The 19369-nt window shown below is 46.0% G+C and overlaps 2 protein-coding genes across 3 annotated transcripts in view; one reads left to right on the top strand and one right to left on the bottom strand.

The window, feature by feature from the left end:
- LOC129844786 (DNA topoisomerase 3-alpha-like) overlaps window positions 1-906 on the bottom strand; it is a 13436-nt gene extending 12530 nt beyond the window's left edge. The window contains exon 1 of the mRNA XM_055912908.1: window positions 401-906. Coding sequence (XP_055768883.1) covers window positions 401-622 — 222 coding nt within the window. The 5' untranslated portion in view covers window positions 623-906. The remainder of the gene's footprint in view (window positions 1-400) is intronic.
- Window positions 907-1799: 893 nt separating this feature from the next.
- LOC129844785 (guanine nucleotide exchange protein smcr8a-like) lies at window positions 1800-17769 on the top strand. 2 transcript variants are annotated; one of them, XM_055912907.1, is made up of 7 exons: window positions 1800-2033; window positions 2299-2447; window positions 7800-8060; window positions 8430-10100; window positions 11885-12109; window positions 13253-13631; window positions 13671-17769. In XM_055912907.1, exons 1-7 carry the CDS (start codon window positions 1800-1802, stop codon window positions 14433-14435), a joined length of 3684 nt encoding a protein of 1227 aa, XP_055768882.1. In that variant the 3' UTR covers window positions 14436-17769. The 2 variants fall into 2 exon arrangements, with proteins under 2 accessions (XP_055768882.1, XP_055768881.1); XM_055912906.1 differs by having other exon boundaries at window positions 13253-17769.
- Window positions 17770-19369: the final 1600 nt, after the last annotated feature.

The raw sequence follows: 19369 nt of genomic DNA, 5'->3' as shown, positions 1-19369 counted from the left end.
GACAGACAGCCCCTCACTCTGAAACACAGACAGTTTATTATAGACAGACAGCCCGTCACTCTGAAACACAGACAGTTTATTATAGACAGACAGCCCCTCACTCTGAAACACAGACAGTTTATTATAGACAGACAGCCCCTCACTCTGAAACACAGACAGTTTATTATAGACAGACAGCCCCTCACTCTGAAACACAGACAGTTTATTATAGACAGACAGCCCCTCACTCTGAAACACAGACAGTTTATTATAGACAGACAGCCCCTCACTCTGAAACACAGACAGTTTATGTCATGGGGAGACAGCTGAGATAAACAGACAATCGTCCCATGTACTGTACTGACAAAACCATCTCTCTCACACACCTAAGACCCACACGTAAACACATGCACAGACCCACCCTCCTCGCTCTGCCGTTGGACATGATTTCCGCGATGCCTTTGGCCGCGTCATTCTTCTCCGCCACACAGAGAACCCGTTTGATCTGAGTCCGCCGCATCATGTCTCCCGGGGAGTCTGTCCGCTTCTGCCCGGTAACGCTAAACCCCCTGTGTATCTGGAAGCGTAACGTTAACGGTCGTCCGGATGTTAACAGAGCCCTAGTCAGATGGTGTATCAGCATAGCTAGCTAGTCTACGCATTGGAGCTACACTTGTCATAACGTTACACACGTCGTGCTCAGCTAACACCTAGCTAACAGTAGTCAATCTAACTCCAGAAGCGTTGTTACAAACTTGTATTTTGACTGATCCACAGACTGAATACAACATAAAACTTTCCAGATCTCACATTTCAGTTAGCTTGATGGGAGTAGCTTGCTAAGTCATGTCAAACGTCAACCCTGAAACTACGTGCCGAAACTTTACACTTTTCCTGATCACCTAAACACAATGTACGATGTAACGTGCATTAACCTGGACCCAATCTGCCAATAAATAAGTTGTTTTAAAACTATTTTGCCAACTGAAAGGGTTGGTAAAAACGGCAGCTATATTTGATGTTATTGATGTTACAAATTCCGCGCCTCGTAAAACTGTCGTAAAACAACTGTCGTAAATCGTTTCCTGTTCGTGTGAATAATAATTTTTATGCGATGCCCTTTAATTTTAAGACAAAATACTGCGTGAAGTATCTATTTTGAAGATTTAAATTGTGCTTCATAATCTTAAATCATGTTGAATGTGTAATATTAGTTTGTAATTTTAGGAACGCTAGCTACTTCCTTATGTGAGCTGGTCACGTGGTAAGTACCAGCGGAGTAAATATGGCGACGGTCAGGATGTACATTTAACATTAAATAGTTTCACTGTATTTCCTACTGGGTACTTTATTATACCAGTGCATGACGTCCCACTGCCAATATTACCCGGTAACGGTGCACGATTCCCGGACGAGCAATGTGTCATTAATGGGGGTCGGGATACGGTCGTGTTCCGTTTCGCATCGTCTGTTTGCCAGCTAACTGTCTTGACGTCGATACTGTACGTCGGACGGAGCCAGATAGATAGTCCCGGCGTTAAGTGCTATTGTTTATATACAGCGGTGACAGACATGACAGCCTTTGGTCAGATGTCATGTTGATATGTGGTCTTCCTTCATCGTGTGATATCATCATGGACAGACGGGTGAAGACTACTCCCAGTTGGTAGAGGTAACGGGACGCAGAGGTAACGGGACGCAGACAGACAGAGACAACCGTCAGTGTCGTGGACTGTTACTCCCAGCCAGTAGAGGGATACAGACAGTCCGTCTGACTGTCTATCAGGTAGACGGCTAGCCCAGTGGATGGACTTCCTCTGATGTCAAAGCTGACCCCGGCCGGGTCCAGAGAAAAGATGATTGGTGCCCCAGACGTGGTGGCGTTTACTAAGGAGGATGATTTTGGGGAGGTAGGGTACCCCGACCCCTGGGTGGTGCCAGAGGAGTTCTCTGTCCCTCTGTTGCCATCGAACAACAACGCCAACCCCTGGGCCAAGACTTCATACGCCAAGTTCACTAAGGACTTCATCCTCATATCAGAGTTCTCTGAGCAGGTCGGTACCATGGCAACTGGGGGAGGGGTGTGTGTGTGTTGATCTGGCGGTGTGTGTGTCCGGATGGGGGTGTGTGTGTACGGATCGGGGGGGGGTGTGTACGGATCGGGGGGGTGTGTGTCCGGATGGGGGGGTGTGTCCGGATAGGGGGGTGTGTGTGTTGATCTGACGGTGTGTGTGTCCGGATGGGGGTGTGTGTCCGGATGGGGGGGGGTGTCCGGATGGGGGTGCATGTGATCAGCTGACCTTGTTGTCCTCCCTCCAGGTGGGCCCCCAGCCTCTGCTCACCATTCCTGATGACCCGAAGGTGTTTGGGACCTTTGACCTCAACTACTTCAGTCTGAGGATCATGTCTGTTGACTACCAGGCCTCGTTCGTAGGACACCCCACCGGCAGCGGATACCCACGACTCAGGTAACTGTTCTATTTTATATTTTATTGCACTCTACTCTAATGAGATCCTATTTTACTGTTTTCTACTCTAATTATATTCTGTTCTATTCTACTCTAATTATATTCTACTCTAATTTTATTCTGTTCTATTCTACTCTAATTATATTCTACTCTAATTCTATTCTGTTCTATTCTACTCTAATTATATTCTACTCTAATTCTATTCTGTTCTATTCTACTCTAATTGTATTCTGTTATTCTACTCTAATTCTATTCTACTCTAATTCTATTCTGTTCTATTCTACTCTAATTCTATTCTGTTCTATTCTACTCTAATTCTATTCTGTTCTACTTTAATTCTATTCTGTTCTATTCTACTCTAATTATATTCTGTTCTACTTTAATTATATTCTGTTCTATTCTACTCTAATTCTATTCTACTCTAATTCTATTCTGTTCTATTCTACTCTAATTCTATTCTGTTCTACTTTAATTATATTCTGTTCTATTCTACTCTAATTCTATTCTGTTCTACTTTAATTATATTCTGTTCTATTCTACTCTAATTCTATTCTACTCTAATTCTATTCTGTTCTATTCTACTCTAATTCTATTCTGTTCTACTTTAATTATATTCTGTTCTATTCTACTCTAATTCTATTCTACTCTAATTTTATTATGTTATTCTACTCTAATTCTATTCTGTTCTATTCTACTCTAATTCTATTATACTCTAATTCTATTCTACTCTAATTCTATTCTACTAATTCTATTCTGTTCTACTTTAATTATATTCTGTTCTATTCTACTCTAATTCTATTATGTTATTCTACTCTAATTATATTCTACTCTAATTCTATTATGTTATTCTACTCTAATTATATTCTACTCTAATTATATTCTACTCTAATTCTATTCTACTCTAATTCTATTCTACTCTAATTCTATTCTGTTCTACTTTAATTATATTCTGTTCTATTCTACTCTAATTCTATTCTACTCTAATTTTATTATGTTATTCTACTCTAATTCTATTCTACTCTAATTCTATTCTACTCTAATTCTATTCTACTCTAATTCTGTTCTAATCTACTCTAATTCTATTCTACTCTAATTATATTCTGTTCTATTCTACTCTAATTCTATTCTACTTTAATTCTATTCTGTTTTTCTACTCTAATTCTATTCTACTCTAATTCTATTCTGTTTTTCTACTCTAATTCTATTCTGTTCTATTCTACTCTAATTCTATTCTGTTCTAATCTACTCTAATTCTATTCTGTTCTATTCTACTCTAATTCTATTCTGTTCTATTCTACTCTAATTCTATTCTACTCTAATTTTATTCTGTTTTTCTACTCTAATTCTATTCTGTTTTTCTACTCTAATTCTATTCTGTTCTACTCTAATTCTATTCTACTCTAATTCTATTCTGTTCTATTCTACTCTAATTCTGTTCTGTTTTTCTACTCGAATTCTATTCTGTTCTACTCTAATTCTATTCTACTCTAATTCTATTCTGTTTTTATACTCTAATTCTATTCTGTTCTATTCTACTCTAATTCTATTCTGTTCTATTCTACTCTAATTCTATTCTGTTCTATTCTACTCTAATTCTATTCTGTTCTATTCTACTCTAATTCTATTCTACTCTAATTCTATTCTGTTCTATTCTACTCTAATTCTATTCTGTTCTATTCTACTCTAATTCTAGTCTACTCTAATTTTATTCTGTTTTTCTACTCTAATTCTATTCTGTTTTTCTACTCTAATTCTATTCTACTCTAATTCTATTCTGTTCTATTCTACTCTAATTCTGTTCTATTCTACTCTAATTCTGTTCTATTCTACTCTAATTCTATTCTATTCTACTCTAATTCTATTCTACTCTAATTCTATTCTGTTCTATTCTACTCTAATTCTATTCTACTCTAATTCTATTCTGTTCTATTCTACTCTAATTCTATTCTGTTCTATTCTACTCTAATTCTATTCTGTTCTATTCTACTCTAATTCTGTTCTGTTCTACTCTAATTCTATTCTGTTCTATTCTACTCTAATTCTATTATATTCTACTCAATTATTTTATTTTACATTCTGTTCTATTCTACACTAATTCTGTTCTACTGTAATTATTTTCTGTTACATTGTATTACTATATTCTACTCTAAGTATTTTCTGTTCTATTCTACTCTAATTCTATTCTGTTCTATTCTACTCTAATTCTATTATATTCTAATTCTATTCTATTCTACTCTAATTCTGTTCTATTCTACTCTAATTCTGTTCTGTTCTATTCTACTCTAATTCTATTCTACTCTAATTCTATTCTGTTCTATTCTACTCTAATTCTATTCTACTCTAATTCTATTCTGTTCTATTCTACTCTAATTCTGTTCTATTCTACTCTAATTATATTCTACTCTAATTCTATTCTGTTCTATTCTACTCTAATTCTATTCTGTTCTATTCTACTCTAATTATGTTCTATTCTACTCTAATTCTATTCTACTCTAATTCTATTCTATTCTACTCTAATTCTATTCTGTTCTATTCTAATTCTGTTCTATTCTACTCTAATTCTATTCTGTTCTATTCTACTCTAATTCTGTTCTGTTCTATTCTACTCTAATTCTATTCTACTCTAATTCTATTCTGTTCTATTCTACTCTAATTCTATTCTACTCTAATTCTATTCTGTTCTATTCTACTCTAATTCTGTTCTATTCTACTCTAATTATATTCTACTCTAATTCTATTCTATTCTGTTCTATTCTACTCTAATTCTATTCTGTTCTATTCTACTCTAATTCTGTTCTATTCTACTCTAATTCTATTCTACTCTAATTCTATTCTGTTCTATTCTAATTCTGTTCTATTCTACTCTAATTCTATTCTGTTCTATTCTACTCTAATTCTATTCTGTTCTATTCTACTCTAATTCTATTCTGTTCTATTCTACTCTAATTCTGTTCTATTCTACTCTAATTCTATTCTGTTCTATTCTACTCTAATTCTATTATATTCTACTCAATTATTTTATTTTACATTCTGTTCTATTCCACTCTAATTCTGTTCTACTGTAATTATTTTCTGGTACATTCTACTCTATTCTATTTCTGTTCTACTCTAATTGTATCCTGTCGTCTCCCTCCCCTGTAGTTTTGTGGAGGACTCCAGGGTATTCTACTCTAATTGTATCCTGTCGTCTCCTCCCCTGTAGTTTTGTGGAGGACTCCATGGTATTCTAGTCTAATTGTATCCCGGTGTCTCCTCCCCTGTAGTTTTGTGGAGGACTCCAGGGTATTCTACTCTAATTGTATCCTGTCGTCTCCTCCCCTGTAGTTTTGTGGAGGACTCCAGGGTATTCTACTCTAATTGTATCCTGTCGTCTCCTCCCCTGTAGTTTTGTGGAGGACTCCAGGGTATTCTACTCTAATTGTATCCTGTCGTCTCCCTCCCCTGTAGTTTTGTGGAGGACTCCGGGGTATTCTACTCTAATTGTATCCTGGTGTCTCCCTCCCCTGTAGTTTTGTGGAGGACTCCAGGGTATTCTACTCTAATTGTATCCTGTCGTCTCCTCCCCTGTAGTTTTGTGGAGGACTCCAGGGTATTCTACTCTAATTGTATCCTGTCGTCTCCCTCCCCTGTAGTTTTGTGGAGGACTCCGGGGTATTCTACTCTAATTGTATCCTGGTGTCTCCCTCCCCTGTAGTTTTGTGGAGGACTCCAGGGTATTCTACTCTAATTGTATCCTGTCGTCTCCTCCCCTGTAGTTTTGTGGAGGACTCCAGGGTATTCTACTCTAATTGTATCCTGTCGTCTCCCTCCCCTGTAGTTTTGTGGAGGACTCCAGGGTATTCTACTCTAATTGTATCCCGGTGTCTCCTCCCCTGTAGTTTTGTGGAGGACTCCAGGGTATTCTACTCTAATTGTATCCTGTCGTCTCCTCCCCTGTAGTTTTGTGGAGGACTCCAGGGTATTCTACTCTAATTGTATCCTGTCGTCTCCCTCCCCTGTAGTTTTGTGGAGGACTCCAGGGTATTCTACTCTAATTGTATCCTGTCGTCTCCCTCCCCTGTAGTTTTGTGGAGGACTCCAGGGTATTCTACTCTAATTGTATCCTGGTGTCTCCTCCCCTGTAGTTTTGTGGAGGACTCCAGGGTATTCTACTCTAATTGTATCCTGTCGTCTCCTCCCCTGTAGTTTTGTGGAGGACTCCAGGGTATTCTACTCTAATTGTATCCTGTCGTCTCCTCCCCTGTAGTTTTGTGGAGGACTCCAGGGTATTCTACTCTAATTGTATCCTGTCGTCTCCTCCCCTGTAGTTTTGTGGAGGACTCCAGGGTATTCTACTCTAATTGTATCCTGTCGTCTCCTCCCCTGTAGTTTTGTGGAGGACTCCAGGGTATTCTACTCTAATTGTATCCTGTCGTCTCCCTCCCCTGTAGTTTTGTGGAGGACTCCAGGGTATTCTACTCTAATTGTATCCTGGTGTCTCCTCCCCTGTAGTTTTGTGGAGGACTCCAGGGTATTCTACTCTAATTGTATCCTGTCGTCTCCTCCCCTGTAGTTTTGTGGAGGACTCCAGGGTATTCTACTCTAATTGTATCCTGTCGTCTCCCTCCCCTGTAGTTTTGTGGAGGACTCCAGGGTATTCTACTCTAATTGTATCCTGGTGTCTCCTCCCCTGTAGTTTTGTGGAGGACTCCAGGGTATTCTACTCTAATTGTATCCCGGTGTCTCCTCCCCTGTAGTTTTGTGGAGGACTCCAGGGTATTCTACTCTAATTGTATCCTGTCGTCTCCTCCCCTGTAGTTTTGTGGAGGACTCCACGGTATTCTACTCTAATTGTATCCTGTCGTCTCCCTCCCCTGTAGTTTTGTGGAGGACTCCAGGGTATTCTACTCTAATTGTATCCCGGTGTCTCCTCCCCTGTAGTTTTGTGGAGGACTCCAGGGTATTCTACTCTAATTGTATCCTGTCGTCTCCCTCCCCTGTAGTTTTGTGGAGGACTCCAGGGTATTCTACTCTAATTGTATCCTGTCGTCTCCCTCCCCTGTAGTTTTGTGGAGGACTCCAGGGTATTCTACTCTAATTGTATCCTGTCGTCTCCCTCCCCTGTAGTTTTGTGGAGGACTCCAGGGTATTCTACTCTAATTGTATCCTGTCGTCTCCTCCCCTGTAGTTTTGTGGAGGACTCCAGGGTATTCTACTCTAATTGTATCCTGTCGTCTCCTCCCCTGTAGTTTTGTGGAGGACTCCATGGTATTCTACTCTAATTGTATCCTGTCGTCTCCCTCCCCTGTAGTTTTGTGGAGGACTCCAGGGTATTCTACTCTAATTGTATCCTGGTGTCTCCCTCCCCTGTAGTTTTGTGGAGGACTCCCGGGTGGTGCTGGGCGACTCTAAGGAGGGGGCGTTTGCCTACGTTCACCACCTGACGTTGTATGACCTGGAGGCGCGAGGCTTCGTCCGGCCGTTCTGCATGGCCTACGTCTCTGCCGACGAGAGGAAGATCATGATGCAGTTCCAGGAGCTGTCGCTCCTCTTCTCCCGCGCCTCCGAGTGTCTGAAGACCGGAAACCGACGGGCCTTCGCCCGCGAGCTGCAGAGGAAGCTACGGGACCTGGAGTAAGAGGACACACACACAGACACACACACACACACACACCCACACACACTCTGAGAGACACACACACACACACTCTGACACACACAGACACACACACTCTGACACACACAGACACTCTGACACACACAGACACACACACACACACGCTGACACACACACACACGCTGACACACACACACACTCTGACACACACAGACACACACTCTGAGAGACACACACACACACTCTGACACACACAGACACACACAGACACACACACACACTCTGACACACACACGTACACTGACACACACAGACACACACACACTCTGACACACGTTACTACCGCTACCATCTGTCGTAACTTCCTGTTGTGCCCCTCCTGCCAGGTACACGCGGTCCGTTCTGCAGAAAGAGGAGGGGCTACAGCGGGAGGCGGGGCCTCAGGGGTGTTACTCCGCCCACGCGGTGGACAAGGCCAATGAGCTCGCGGCGATGGAGAAGAGTATCTACGAGCACCGAGACCTGCTGAGGCAGATCACCTCGTACCCCCTCCGCCCCCGCCGGGACCCCCACGCTGCACACTGTCAACACTGTGTCACGGAGTCCCAGAGACACAGAGACGCACCGCCCGGCCCTGACGCGGCGGAGGAGGCGGGAGAAGAGAGGAGACAGTCCTACACCCCTCAGCTGATCAAGGGGAAGTCGGCGAAATGTTTCGCCAAGCGTCTGAAGGACCTGACGGAGTTATGTGAGGAGAGGTTCTACGAGGCCACCGTGGAACTACTCACTCACACCGAGAGGTGTTTCCGGGGGGACTTGTGTTACCTGTACACCCGCCGCCTGGACCGAGCGCTACGCAGGAAACAGAACATCACCAACTTCCTGTTTGAGGAGGAGCTGGGGGAGGAGGAAGAAGAGGTAGCGGTGCTGGGAAGAATCTTCTGTTCTCTCGACCACACGGTGGGGACGGACCCACACTCGCATATACACACCCCGTCCATCGTGCTGTGCCCGGCGCCACCGGAGTCTGTGGAGGTTCTGGAGGTGTACCCTGCCTGTCCTGATAACTCTGCCCAGCAGAGTGAGGCCCTGACCGGAGAGGAGAGGCTGGAGTCGTCACTCTCTGACCTGACCATGGAGACACAGGACCAGGAAAGCTCTGAGGGGAATAAGGACAGCTTTAGTAGCGACAGGAGTGGAGGAGAGGAGGAGGAGGAGGGAGACCAGACCCCTGTTTTTCTGCTGGAGGCTGAGGAAGGGGGCGAGGGAGAGGGTGAGACACACCGTGTGTGTGAGAGGGAGGGAGAGACCGAAGGAGTCTTTAACGGAAAGAGGGAGGGAGAGACAGAAGGAGTGTTTAACGGAAAGAGGGAGGGAGAGACCGGAGGAGTCTTTAACGGAAAGAGGGAGGGAGAGACCGAAGGAGTCTTTAACGGAAAGAGGGAGGGAGAGACCGGAGGAGTCTCTAACGGAAAGAGGGAGGGAGAGACCGAAGGAGTCTTTAACGGAAAGAGGGAGAGAGAGACAGAAGGAGTGTTTAACGGAAAGAGGGAGGGTGAGACAGGAGTGTTTAACGGAAAGAGGGAGGGAGAGACCGAAGGAGTGTTTGAGAGAGGGGCTGAGAGAGAGGAGGGAGGTGCTGAGACAGGGGAGGGTGATGGACAGAGAGTTCCTGACCCTGAGTTGTTGGTTCAGATGGACACGGCCTGCTGCATGTCTCAAGAGGGCTTCCTGTACAACTCCTCTCCCCCAGACACGCTGCCTGCTGCTGGGCTGCAGCCCGGCTCTCTACCCCTGGTGGTCAACCAGGAGCCCCAGGCCCTGCTGCCGGTCCAGGGGGTCTACGGCCTGGGTTCCCCCCACTGCCAGAGCCCTGGGGCTGGACTGGACCTGCCCATCTCCTCCTTGGGAGATACCACCTCCAGGGGATCGGACCAAGACGGGTCGGACTGTACCATGTCAGCGTCTACGGGGTCCGAACGGGCCGGCTCACCTCTGGGGTACGGGGGGGTGGTGACGCTGAGGCAGAAGAAGAGGGCCGGGCAGGGAGCGCTCAGGTGAGTCACTCATTGGTTGATTAATTCATTCTAGAGCTCGAAGACTCCTGATATCGCCAGTCTATGTGTGTGTTTTCTATACCTGATATCTCCAGTCTATGTGTGTGTTTTCTATACCTGCTCTCTCTCTCCCCATGGTGTGTTTTCTATACCTGCTCTCTCTCTCCCCATGGTGTGTTTTCTATACCTGCTCTCTCTCTCTCCCCATGGTGTGTTTTCTATACCTGCTCTCCACCCCATGGTGTGTTTTCTATACCTGCTCTCTCTCCCCATGGTGTGTTTTCTATACCTGCTCTCTCTCTCCCCATGGTGTGTTTTCTATACCTGCTCTCTCTCCCCATGGTGTGTTTTCTATACCTGCTCTCTCTCCCCATGGTGTGTTTTCTATACCTGCTCTCTCTCTCCCCATGGTGTGTTTTCTATACCTGCTCTCTCTCTCTCCCCATGGTGTGTTTTCTATACCTGCTCTCTCCACCCCATGGTGTTTTTTCTATACCTGCTCTCTCTCCCCATGGTGTGTTTTCTATACCTGCTCTCTCTCCCCATGGTGTGTTTTCTATACCTGCTCTCTCTCCCCATGGTGTGTTTTCTATACCTGCTCTCTCTCCCCATGGTGTGTTTTCTATACCTGCTCTCTCTCCCCATAGTGTGTTTTCTATACCTGCTCTCTCTCCCCATGGTGTGTTTTCTATACCTGCTCTCTCTCCCCATGGTGTGTTTTCTATACCTGCTCTCTCCCCACCCCATGGTCTATGCATTACTCATCTCATATGTATATACTCTATCCTATTCTACTGTATCTTAGTCTATGTATTACTCATCTCATATGTATATACTGTATTCTATCCTATTCTACTGTATCTTAGTCTATGTATTACTCATATGTATATACTGTATTCTATCCTATTCTACTGCATCTTAGTCTATGTAGGAGGACTGTTGGAGCTAGGAACACAAGCATTTAGTTAGATATTACTGCACTGTTGGAGCTAGGAACACCAGCATTTAGTTAGATACTACTGTACTGTTGGAGCTAGGAACACAAGCATTTAGTTAGATACTACTGTACTGTTGGAGCTGGGAACACCAGCATTTAGTTAGATACTACTGTTGGAGCTAGGAACACAAGCATTTAGTTAGATACTACTGTTGGAGCTAGGAACACAAGCATTTAGTTAGATACTACTGCACTGTTGGAGCTAGGAACACAAGCATTTAGTTAGATACTACTGCACTGTTGGAGCTAGGAACACAAGCATTTAGTTAGATACTACTGTTGGAGCTAGAAACACAAGCATTTAGTTAGATATTACTGCACTGTTGGAGCTAGGAACACAAGCATTTAGTTAGATATTACTGCACTGTTGGAGCTAGGAACACAAGCATTTAGTTAGATACTACTGCACTGTTGGAGCTAGGAACACAAGCATTTAGTTAGATACTACTGCACTGTTGGAGCTAGGAACACAAGCATTTAGTTAGATACTACTGTACTGTTGGAGCTAGGAACACAAGCATTTAGTTAGATACTACTGCACTGTTGGAGCTAGGAACACAAGCATTTAGTTAGATACTACTGTACTGTTGGAGCTGGGAACACAAGCATTTAGTTAGATACTACTGTACTGTTGGAGCTAGGAACACAAGCATTTAGTTAGATACTACTGTACTGTTGGAGCTAGGAACACAAGCATTTCACTACACCCGCAATAACCTCTGGTTAAACACGTGTACGTGACCAATAACACGTGATTATCTCTCTCTCTCGGTCTCTCTACCTCCAGGTTTGTACGTCAGTATCCGTTTGCCCTGCATGCCCTGTGGTCCCTACTGAGCGGTCGAACCCTGGTGGTCCTTGGATCTGAGGAGGGCAGGGTCAGGAGGCTGGTGTCCGCTCTAGCCCTCTACGTGCCTGGACCCGGGCGCTGTGGGGAGAGGGTCCAGCCCTGGCTCTCCTGCCCCTTCAGCCTCGCTGACCTGCAGAGATGGAAACTCATAGGACTGCAGAGGTGAGGAGGAGGGGCCTGTGTGAGGAGGAGGGGCCTGTGTGAGGAGGAGGGGCCTGTGTGAGGAGGAGGGGCCTGTGTGAGGAGGAGGGGCCTGTGTGAGGAGGAGGGGCCTGTGTGAGGAGGAGGGTCCTGTGTGAGGAGGAGGGGCCTGTGTGAGGAGGAGGGTCCTGTGTGAGGAGGAGGGGCCTGTGTGAGGAGGAGGGGCCTGTGTGAGGAGGGGATCAGTCCCATACATTCAGGCTGTCACATGACATGATGCTGTCATCAGTCCTGGGGTCAGTCAGTGCATCCTATGATCGAAACACTGCCTGTTATAACTAGCATATATACGGTCAACTTCCTGTTATAACTACCCTATATACGGTCGACTTCCTGTTATAACTAGCCTATGTACGGTCAACTTCCTGTTATAACTAGCCTATGTACGGTCAACTTCCTGTTATAACTAGCCTATATACGGTCAACTTCCTGTTATAACTAGCCTATGTACGGTCAACTTCCTGTTATAACTAGCCTATATACGGTCAACGTCCTGTTATAACTAGCAAATATACGGTCTACTTCCTGTTATAACTAGCCTATATATGGTCAACTTCCTGTTATAACTAGCAAATATACGGTCTACTTCCTGTTATAACTAGCCTATATACGGTCAACTTCCTGTTATAACTAGCCTATATACGGTCAACGTCCTGTTATAACAGGAAGTTGACCGTATATAGGCTAGTTATAACAGGAAGTTGACCGTATATAGGCTAGTTATAACAGGAAGTTGACCATATATAGGCTAGTTATAACAGGAAGTTGACCATATATAGGCTAGTAGCTGTTATAACTAGCCTATATACGGTCAACTTCCTGTTATAACTAGCCTATATACGGTCTCCTACCCTATATACAGTAGACATGTCTCCTCCTAGCTCCTCCTCCTCCTCCTCCTAGCTCCTCCTCATACAGACAGCCTAATGAAAGTCTACACACCCCTTGCATAGTTCTCATTTTGCTGCCTTAAATTAAAATATAAAAAGTGCTTTAAAATGGGGATTGTTTTCCCCCATTTGATCAATATAAAATCTGTCTAGACTTTCACCGGGCGCTATACATCTCATTCAGACTGAAGTTGTCCTTCCTCTGTTCCTCCAGGATGGCGTCTCCCGCGGGGACCAGCATGCTCTGCTCTCTGTCTCGCTACAGCCGTTACATCTCCGTCCTGGACGCTGACCGGAAGACCCTCCGTTGCCCCGGCTACCGCGGAACCCTCCTGGCCAACGTGGCGGACCACCGTACCCGCCTCCGCCGAGGTTCCACCTACTTCCTACATCTTCAGAACACGCTCAGTAGACTGGCTGCGCGGGCTTTCCTCCTTAGCTTTACACATCACCTCCACCTTCCCATCAGCCACCTGGAGCAGAGACAGGAAGTAGAAGAGAGGACGCGGGGCTTCCTGAGGGATCAGCTCAGGCTTGGGGAAGACGACTGTGCCGTCCTGATGTACCTGAGTCAGCTGATCACACAGCACTACCTGGAGATGGACAACACGCCTGGAACCACACAGCACTACCTGGAGATGGACAACACGCCTGGGACCACACAGCAGGACCTGGAAGCTAACAACATACTAGACCCTGCCACAGGGGGCGCTATAACCCCAGAGACGGGCGTAGACCCTACCACTGGGGGCGCTATAACCCCAGAGCAGTACCTAGACCCTACCACTGGGGGTGCTATAACCCCAGAGCAGTACCTAGACCCTGCCACAGGGGGTGCTATAACCCCAGAGCAGTACCTAGACCCTACCACAGGGGGTGCTATAATCCCAGAGACGGGCGTAGACCCTGCCACAGGGGACGCTATAGACCCTGCCACTGGGGGTGCTATAACCCCAGAGACGGACAACACGCCTGGAAACACACAGCAGAACCTGGAAGCTAACAACATACTAGACCCTGCCACTGGGGGTGCTATAACCCCAGAGCAGTACCTAGACCCAGCCACAGGGGGTGCTATAATCCCAGAGACGGGCGTAGACCCTGCCACTGGGGGTGCTATAACCCCAGAGCAGAACCTAGACCCTGCCACTGGGGGTGCTATAACCCCAGAGCAGTACCTAGACCCTGCCACTGGGGGAGCTATAACCCCAGATCAGTACCTAGACCCTATCACTGGGGGCGCTATAATCCCAGAGACGGGTGTAGACCCTACCACTGGGGGTGCTATAACCCCAGAGACGGGCGAAGACCCTACCATCCTTCAGTCTGCTATTAGGAGCAGAGCTCCACCCAGCTTCACCTTTAACTACACCTCTAGTCTCCTATACAAGATCTGATCTGAAACATTGACTGGGGTCGAATCTCCTAGAGCCTGAGAGCCCTCAAGTCCTCTCTACTCACCTCCCTCAAAACAACACTGGAGGAGAAGATCTGCAGAGATTCACTCTAGGTTGGAGACGGAGGGCCTGTCTCTGTCTCCTAGGTAACCAGGAGAGACGGAGGGCCTGTCTCTGTCTCCTAGGTAACCAGGAGAGACGGAGGGCCTGTCTCTGTCTCCTAGGTAACCAGGAGAGACGGAGGGCCTGTCTCTGTCTCCTAGGTAACCAGGAGAGACGGAGGGCCTGTCTCTGTCTCCTAGGTAACCAGGAGAGACGGAGGGCCTGTCTCTGTCTCCTAGGTAACCAGGAGAGACGGAGGGCCTGTCTCTGTCTCCTAGGTAACCAGGAGAGACGGAGGGCCTGTCTCTGTCTCCTAGGTAACCAGGAGAGACTGAGGGTGTTTAGTGAATGTAATATCACAAGTGTTCACGTCAGTGACGTCGCAATCATGCTGTCCATCCATCCTTCTAATGAATGTCCTAACCGAGGGAGGGGAGGGGGGGGGGCCTGGACACTGATTTTGATTGACAAGTCACTATGAGCCGTCCTTCTGATCTGAGCGAGAAGTGTGTGTGTGTGTGTGTGTGTAACGTTAATATGATGCATGTTCTGTGTGTGTTCGTGCCGGGTCTGTGTCACGTGATGTTGCATGTTGTCCACAGAACCACAGTACTACTACAGTTGCTTAGGAACGTTGACGTTGTAAAAGGACCAGATTGGTGCCCATTCAACTAATCTAATCTAACAAAAGAGGATAATTTGTCAAATCAGTCATGATTTATGTATTGTAACAAGCCCACACTGTATTTACTAAAGTCCGATTTTGAAAATATTGGACTGTTTTCCCTGCATAACATGTAGAAGTTTTTCAGGTTTAGAAGAAGTGACTGCTAAATGCTAACTCCCATTCGTATAAGCTGGTAGCATAGCTAGCATACAGAAATCGTTGACGGTAGTCACGTCGTTTAAAAAAAAATAATAATAACTAATGCAGTTGATTGGTGACGATGACGTGAGTTAATGTGAAACATCCATACAAACATTATACTCAGATTTTTACCTCAACATAGTGTGAAATACACATATAAGACAATAACTTAAAAAGTAGGCTAATTTAGCTTGGGATCTTTTCCCCCGACGCGTTTCCATGGCGATGACGTTCCATTGTTGTGGTCGAAGTTCGCTCTTTACGGCATCTATCCCAACGACGTGCATATAAACTCTGGACTGCTGATGCTTTGTATTGGCCATTTAGAGGCTTTGAGCCACCGGTCGGCCATGTTGACAGTCCTCCACAGGAATGGATGGAAATCTACAGCGTTTCAATTAAAGGTTTCAAGGACAAAATTACATGTATTTAAGTATTTGTTGTTGTTAAGTAGTGGGGGACAGTAACATTAGTACTTTTAAGGGGGGATATTTTAGTTTAGCTCACATATGTAAAATTATACATTAAAGGTGTCTAATGGAATAAACGTGTCAGAAATTAATGTAGTGACATTAGTAAATGACGATTTCTATATCTTCCGACATATTATTTACAATTGAGGAGAGCCAAGATGGCTGCCTGGTGGCTTCAATACAGCACCCCTCTGTCAGCCATCCAGGGTTTATACACATCATTAAGGAGAGCCAAGATGGCTGCCTGGTGGCTTCTATACAGCACCCCTCTGTCAGCCATCCAGGGTTTATACACATCATTAAGGAGAGCCAAGATGGCTGCCTGGTGGCTTCAATACAGCACCCCCCCTGTCAGCCATCCAGGGTTTATACACATCATTAAGGAGAGCCAAGATGGCTGCCTGGTGGCTTCTATACAGCACCCCTCTGTCAGCCATCCAGGGTTTATACACATCATTAAGGAGAGCCAAGATGGCTGCCTGGTGGCTTCAATACAGAACCCCCCTGTCAGCCATCCAGGGTTTATACACATCATTAAGGAGAGCCAAGATGGCTGCCTGGTGGCTTCAATACAGCACCCCCCCTGTCAGCCATCCAGGGTTTATACACATCATTAAGGAGAGCCAAGATGGCTGCCTGGTGGCTTCAATACAGCACCCCCCCTGTCAGCCATCCAGGGTTTATACACATCATTAAGGAGAGCCAAGATGGCTGCCTGGTGGCTTCAATACAGCACCCCCCTGTCAGCCATCCAGGGTTTATACACCATTGATTTATAGAGCCCTATAGTGGAGGTGTCATAATTCCCATAAAACCTAGCGGTCAAACAGGGAAATGGTTCCAATCGTTATTCCACCAATCTCTCTCGGACAAGGTGACTTTTATCAATATATTCGGCTCTGTTTACTCTCAGATTTGAAAATGCTAATTGGCATCAAAGAAGACATCATGCAAGACTACAAATCCCAGCATGCTCCTGCACGTCATCTCTAGCTGACACCTTTGCTAACAGGTGTGTCAATTAAAAACTGACACAAGACAGTTCACAGAATTGTCCATTTAAATGAAATGTAGCCAATTTATTAATGACTACATTTAGCTAACATCAGATAGTTAATACAGAGATTCTTACCTTTGCCTCGATTCGGCAGTCTCGCCCAGATCATCATGGTATTTGTAGTTTTTTATGATAGCCACATTAGCAGCTAATTAGCATATCATTTTTTTGGGGGGGGGGGGGTAAATAAAGGCGACCTGTATTTGATTTGAAAAAATCACCTTGTCTTAGAGAGATTTACACAGCCCTTATTTTACGATTCTGAAATGTATTCTGGGAAAAACGTTGTGAATCGTTTCCCTGTTTATGGGTAGTATGACTGTACTGTGGCATACATGGAGCAAGGTGGGGGGGAATAATCAAATTTAAAACAGGATTTAAGGAGCCTCCCGGGTGGCGCAGTGGTCTAGGGCACTGCATCGCAGTGCTAGCTGCGCCACCAGAGTCTCTGGGTTCGCGCCCAGGCTCTGTCGCAGCCGGCCGCGACCGGGAGGTCCATGGGGCGACGCACAATTGGGCTAGCGTCGTCCGGGTTAGGGAGGGTTTGGCCGGTAGGGATATCCTTGTCTCATCCCGCTCCAGCGACTCCTGTGGCGGGCTGGGCGCAGTGCACGCTAACCGAGGGGGCCAGGTGCACGGTGTTTCCTCCGACACATTGGTGCGGCTGTCTTCCGGGTTGGAGGCGCGCTGTGTTAAAGAAGCAGTGCGGCTTGGTTGGGTTGTGCTTCGGAGGACGCATGGCTTTCGACTTTCGTCTCTCCCGAGCCCGTACGGGAGTTGTAGCGATGAGACAAGATAGTAATTACTAGCGATTGGATACCACGAAAAATTGGGGAGAAAAGGGGATAAAATGAAAAAAAAAATAATAATAAAATATTTAAAACAGGATTTAAATGTATTTTCAGAAGGGCTGTGGTCACCGTTCATGTAATACATTAAATATACACATCAGACGGTGTTGGCGAGCTATTTTCACGGGCACATTATGTTCCCCTTTTCAACCTGATGCTTAAATATTGTGGTATCTCAACCTGGAAGTAACATGTCAGGTGACCAGTGCAACCGTAGCAACAAACCAACAACCAGGAAATAGGTCCTTAACACCGTCTGATGTTTGGGTTTATTTAATGCAGCGTTTCCCCAAACTCGGTCCTGGGAACCATAAGTTGTGTAGTGCTAGGGGGGTAAAACACCAAAACGTGGCCCCGTCGGGGTCCCCGGTCCTGGGAACCATAAGTTGTGTAGTGCTAGGGGGGGGGGGGGTAAAACACCAAAACGTGGCCCCGTCGGGGTCCCCGGTCCTGGGAACCATAAGTTGTGTAGTGCTAGGGGGGGGGGGGGGTAAAACACCAAAACGTGGCCCCGTCGGGGTCCCCGGTCCTGGGAACCATAAGTTGTGTAGTGCTAGGGGGGGGGGGGTAAAACACCAAAACGTGTCCCCGTCGGGGTCCCCGGTCCTGGGAACCATAAGTTGTGTAGTGCTAGGGGGGGGTAAAACACCAAAACGTGTCCCCGTCGGGGTCCCCGGTCCTGGGAACCATAAGTTGTGTAGTGCTAGGGGGGGGTAAAACACCAAAACGTGTCCCCGTCGGGGTCCCCGGTCCTGGGAACCATAAGTTGTGTAGTGCTAGGGGGGGGTAAAACGTCTCCGGGGAAGGTGTGTGGCTCGTCTCCGGGGGGGGGGGGTTATGAAGCGTCTGACAGTTCCTACTCTGTATGTTCCTAGTTACGGTGCTACTACACCGGGCGGCGGCAACCAATTTACCCATAGTAACCATCCAGCGTCTTCCTGGACACTTTGTAAAACTAATAATATATGTGAAGTATTGAAACTGTTTTTGTAACGTTGTGGGAGTGTTGTGATGTCAGCATGAGGATGTAACAAAGTTTGTTTATAAACGTTGACGTGACGACCACCGTTTTGAGATATTGACCAACTGTTTGGGGAATGACATCTATAATAACCTGTTACCTGACCTTTCCACCCAGCTACTGGTCCCCCAATATCCTGACCAGCTACTGGTCCCCCAATATCCTAACCAGCTACTGGTCCCCCAATATCCTGACCAGCTACTGGTCCCCCAATATCCTAACCCAGCTACTGGTCCCCCAATATCCTAACCAGCTACTGGTCCCCCAATATCCTAACCCAGCTACTGGTCCCCCAATATCCTAACCCAGCTAATGGTCCCCCAATATCCTAACCAGCTACTGGTCCCCCAATATCCTAACCAGCTACTGGTCCCCCAATATCCTAACCCAGCTACTGGTCCCCCAATATCCTAACCCAGCTACTGGTCCCCCAATATCCTAACCAGCTACTGGTCCCCCAATATCCTAACCCAGCTACTGGTCCCCCAATATCCTAACCAGCTACTGGTCCCCTAATATCCTAACCAGCTAGTGGTCCCCCAATATCCTAACCAGCTACTGG

This window comes from Salvelinus fontinalis, unplaced genomic scaffold (genome assembly GCF_029448725.1).
Source record: "Salvelinus fontinalis isolate EN_2023a unplaced genomic scaffold, ASM2944872v1 scaffold_0230, whole genome shotgun sequence".
NCBI classification, from domain to species: Eukaryota; Metazoa; Chordata; class Actinopteri; order Salmoniformes; family Salmonidae; genus Salvelinus; species Salvelinus fontinalis.
This window is presented reverse-complemented; position numbering and strand designations above follow the sequence as displayed.

Coding starts and splice junctions, on each gene's coding strand:
- LOC129844785 (XM_055912906.1), top strand. CDS start 1,800: ATGTCAAAGCTGACCCCGGCCGGGTCCAGAGAAAAGATGATTGGTGCC. Junction 2,034..2,298: donor TATCAGAGTTCTCTGAGCAG/GTCGGTACCATG, acceptor TCCTCCCTCCAG/GTGGGCCCCCAGCCTCTGCT. Junction 2,448..7,799: donor AGCGGATACCCACGACTCAG/GTAACTGTTCTA, acceptor CCTCCCCTGTAG/TTTTGTGGAGGACTCCCGGG.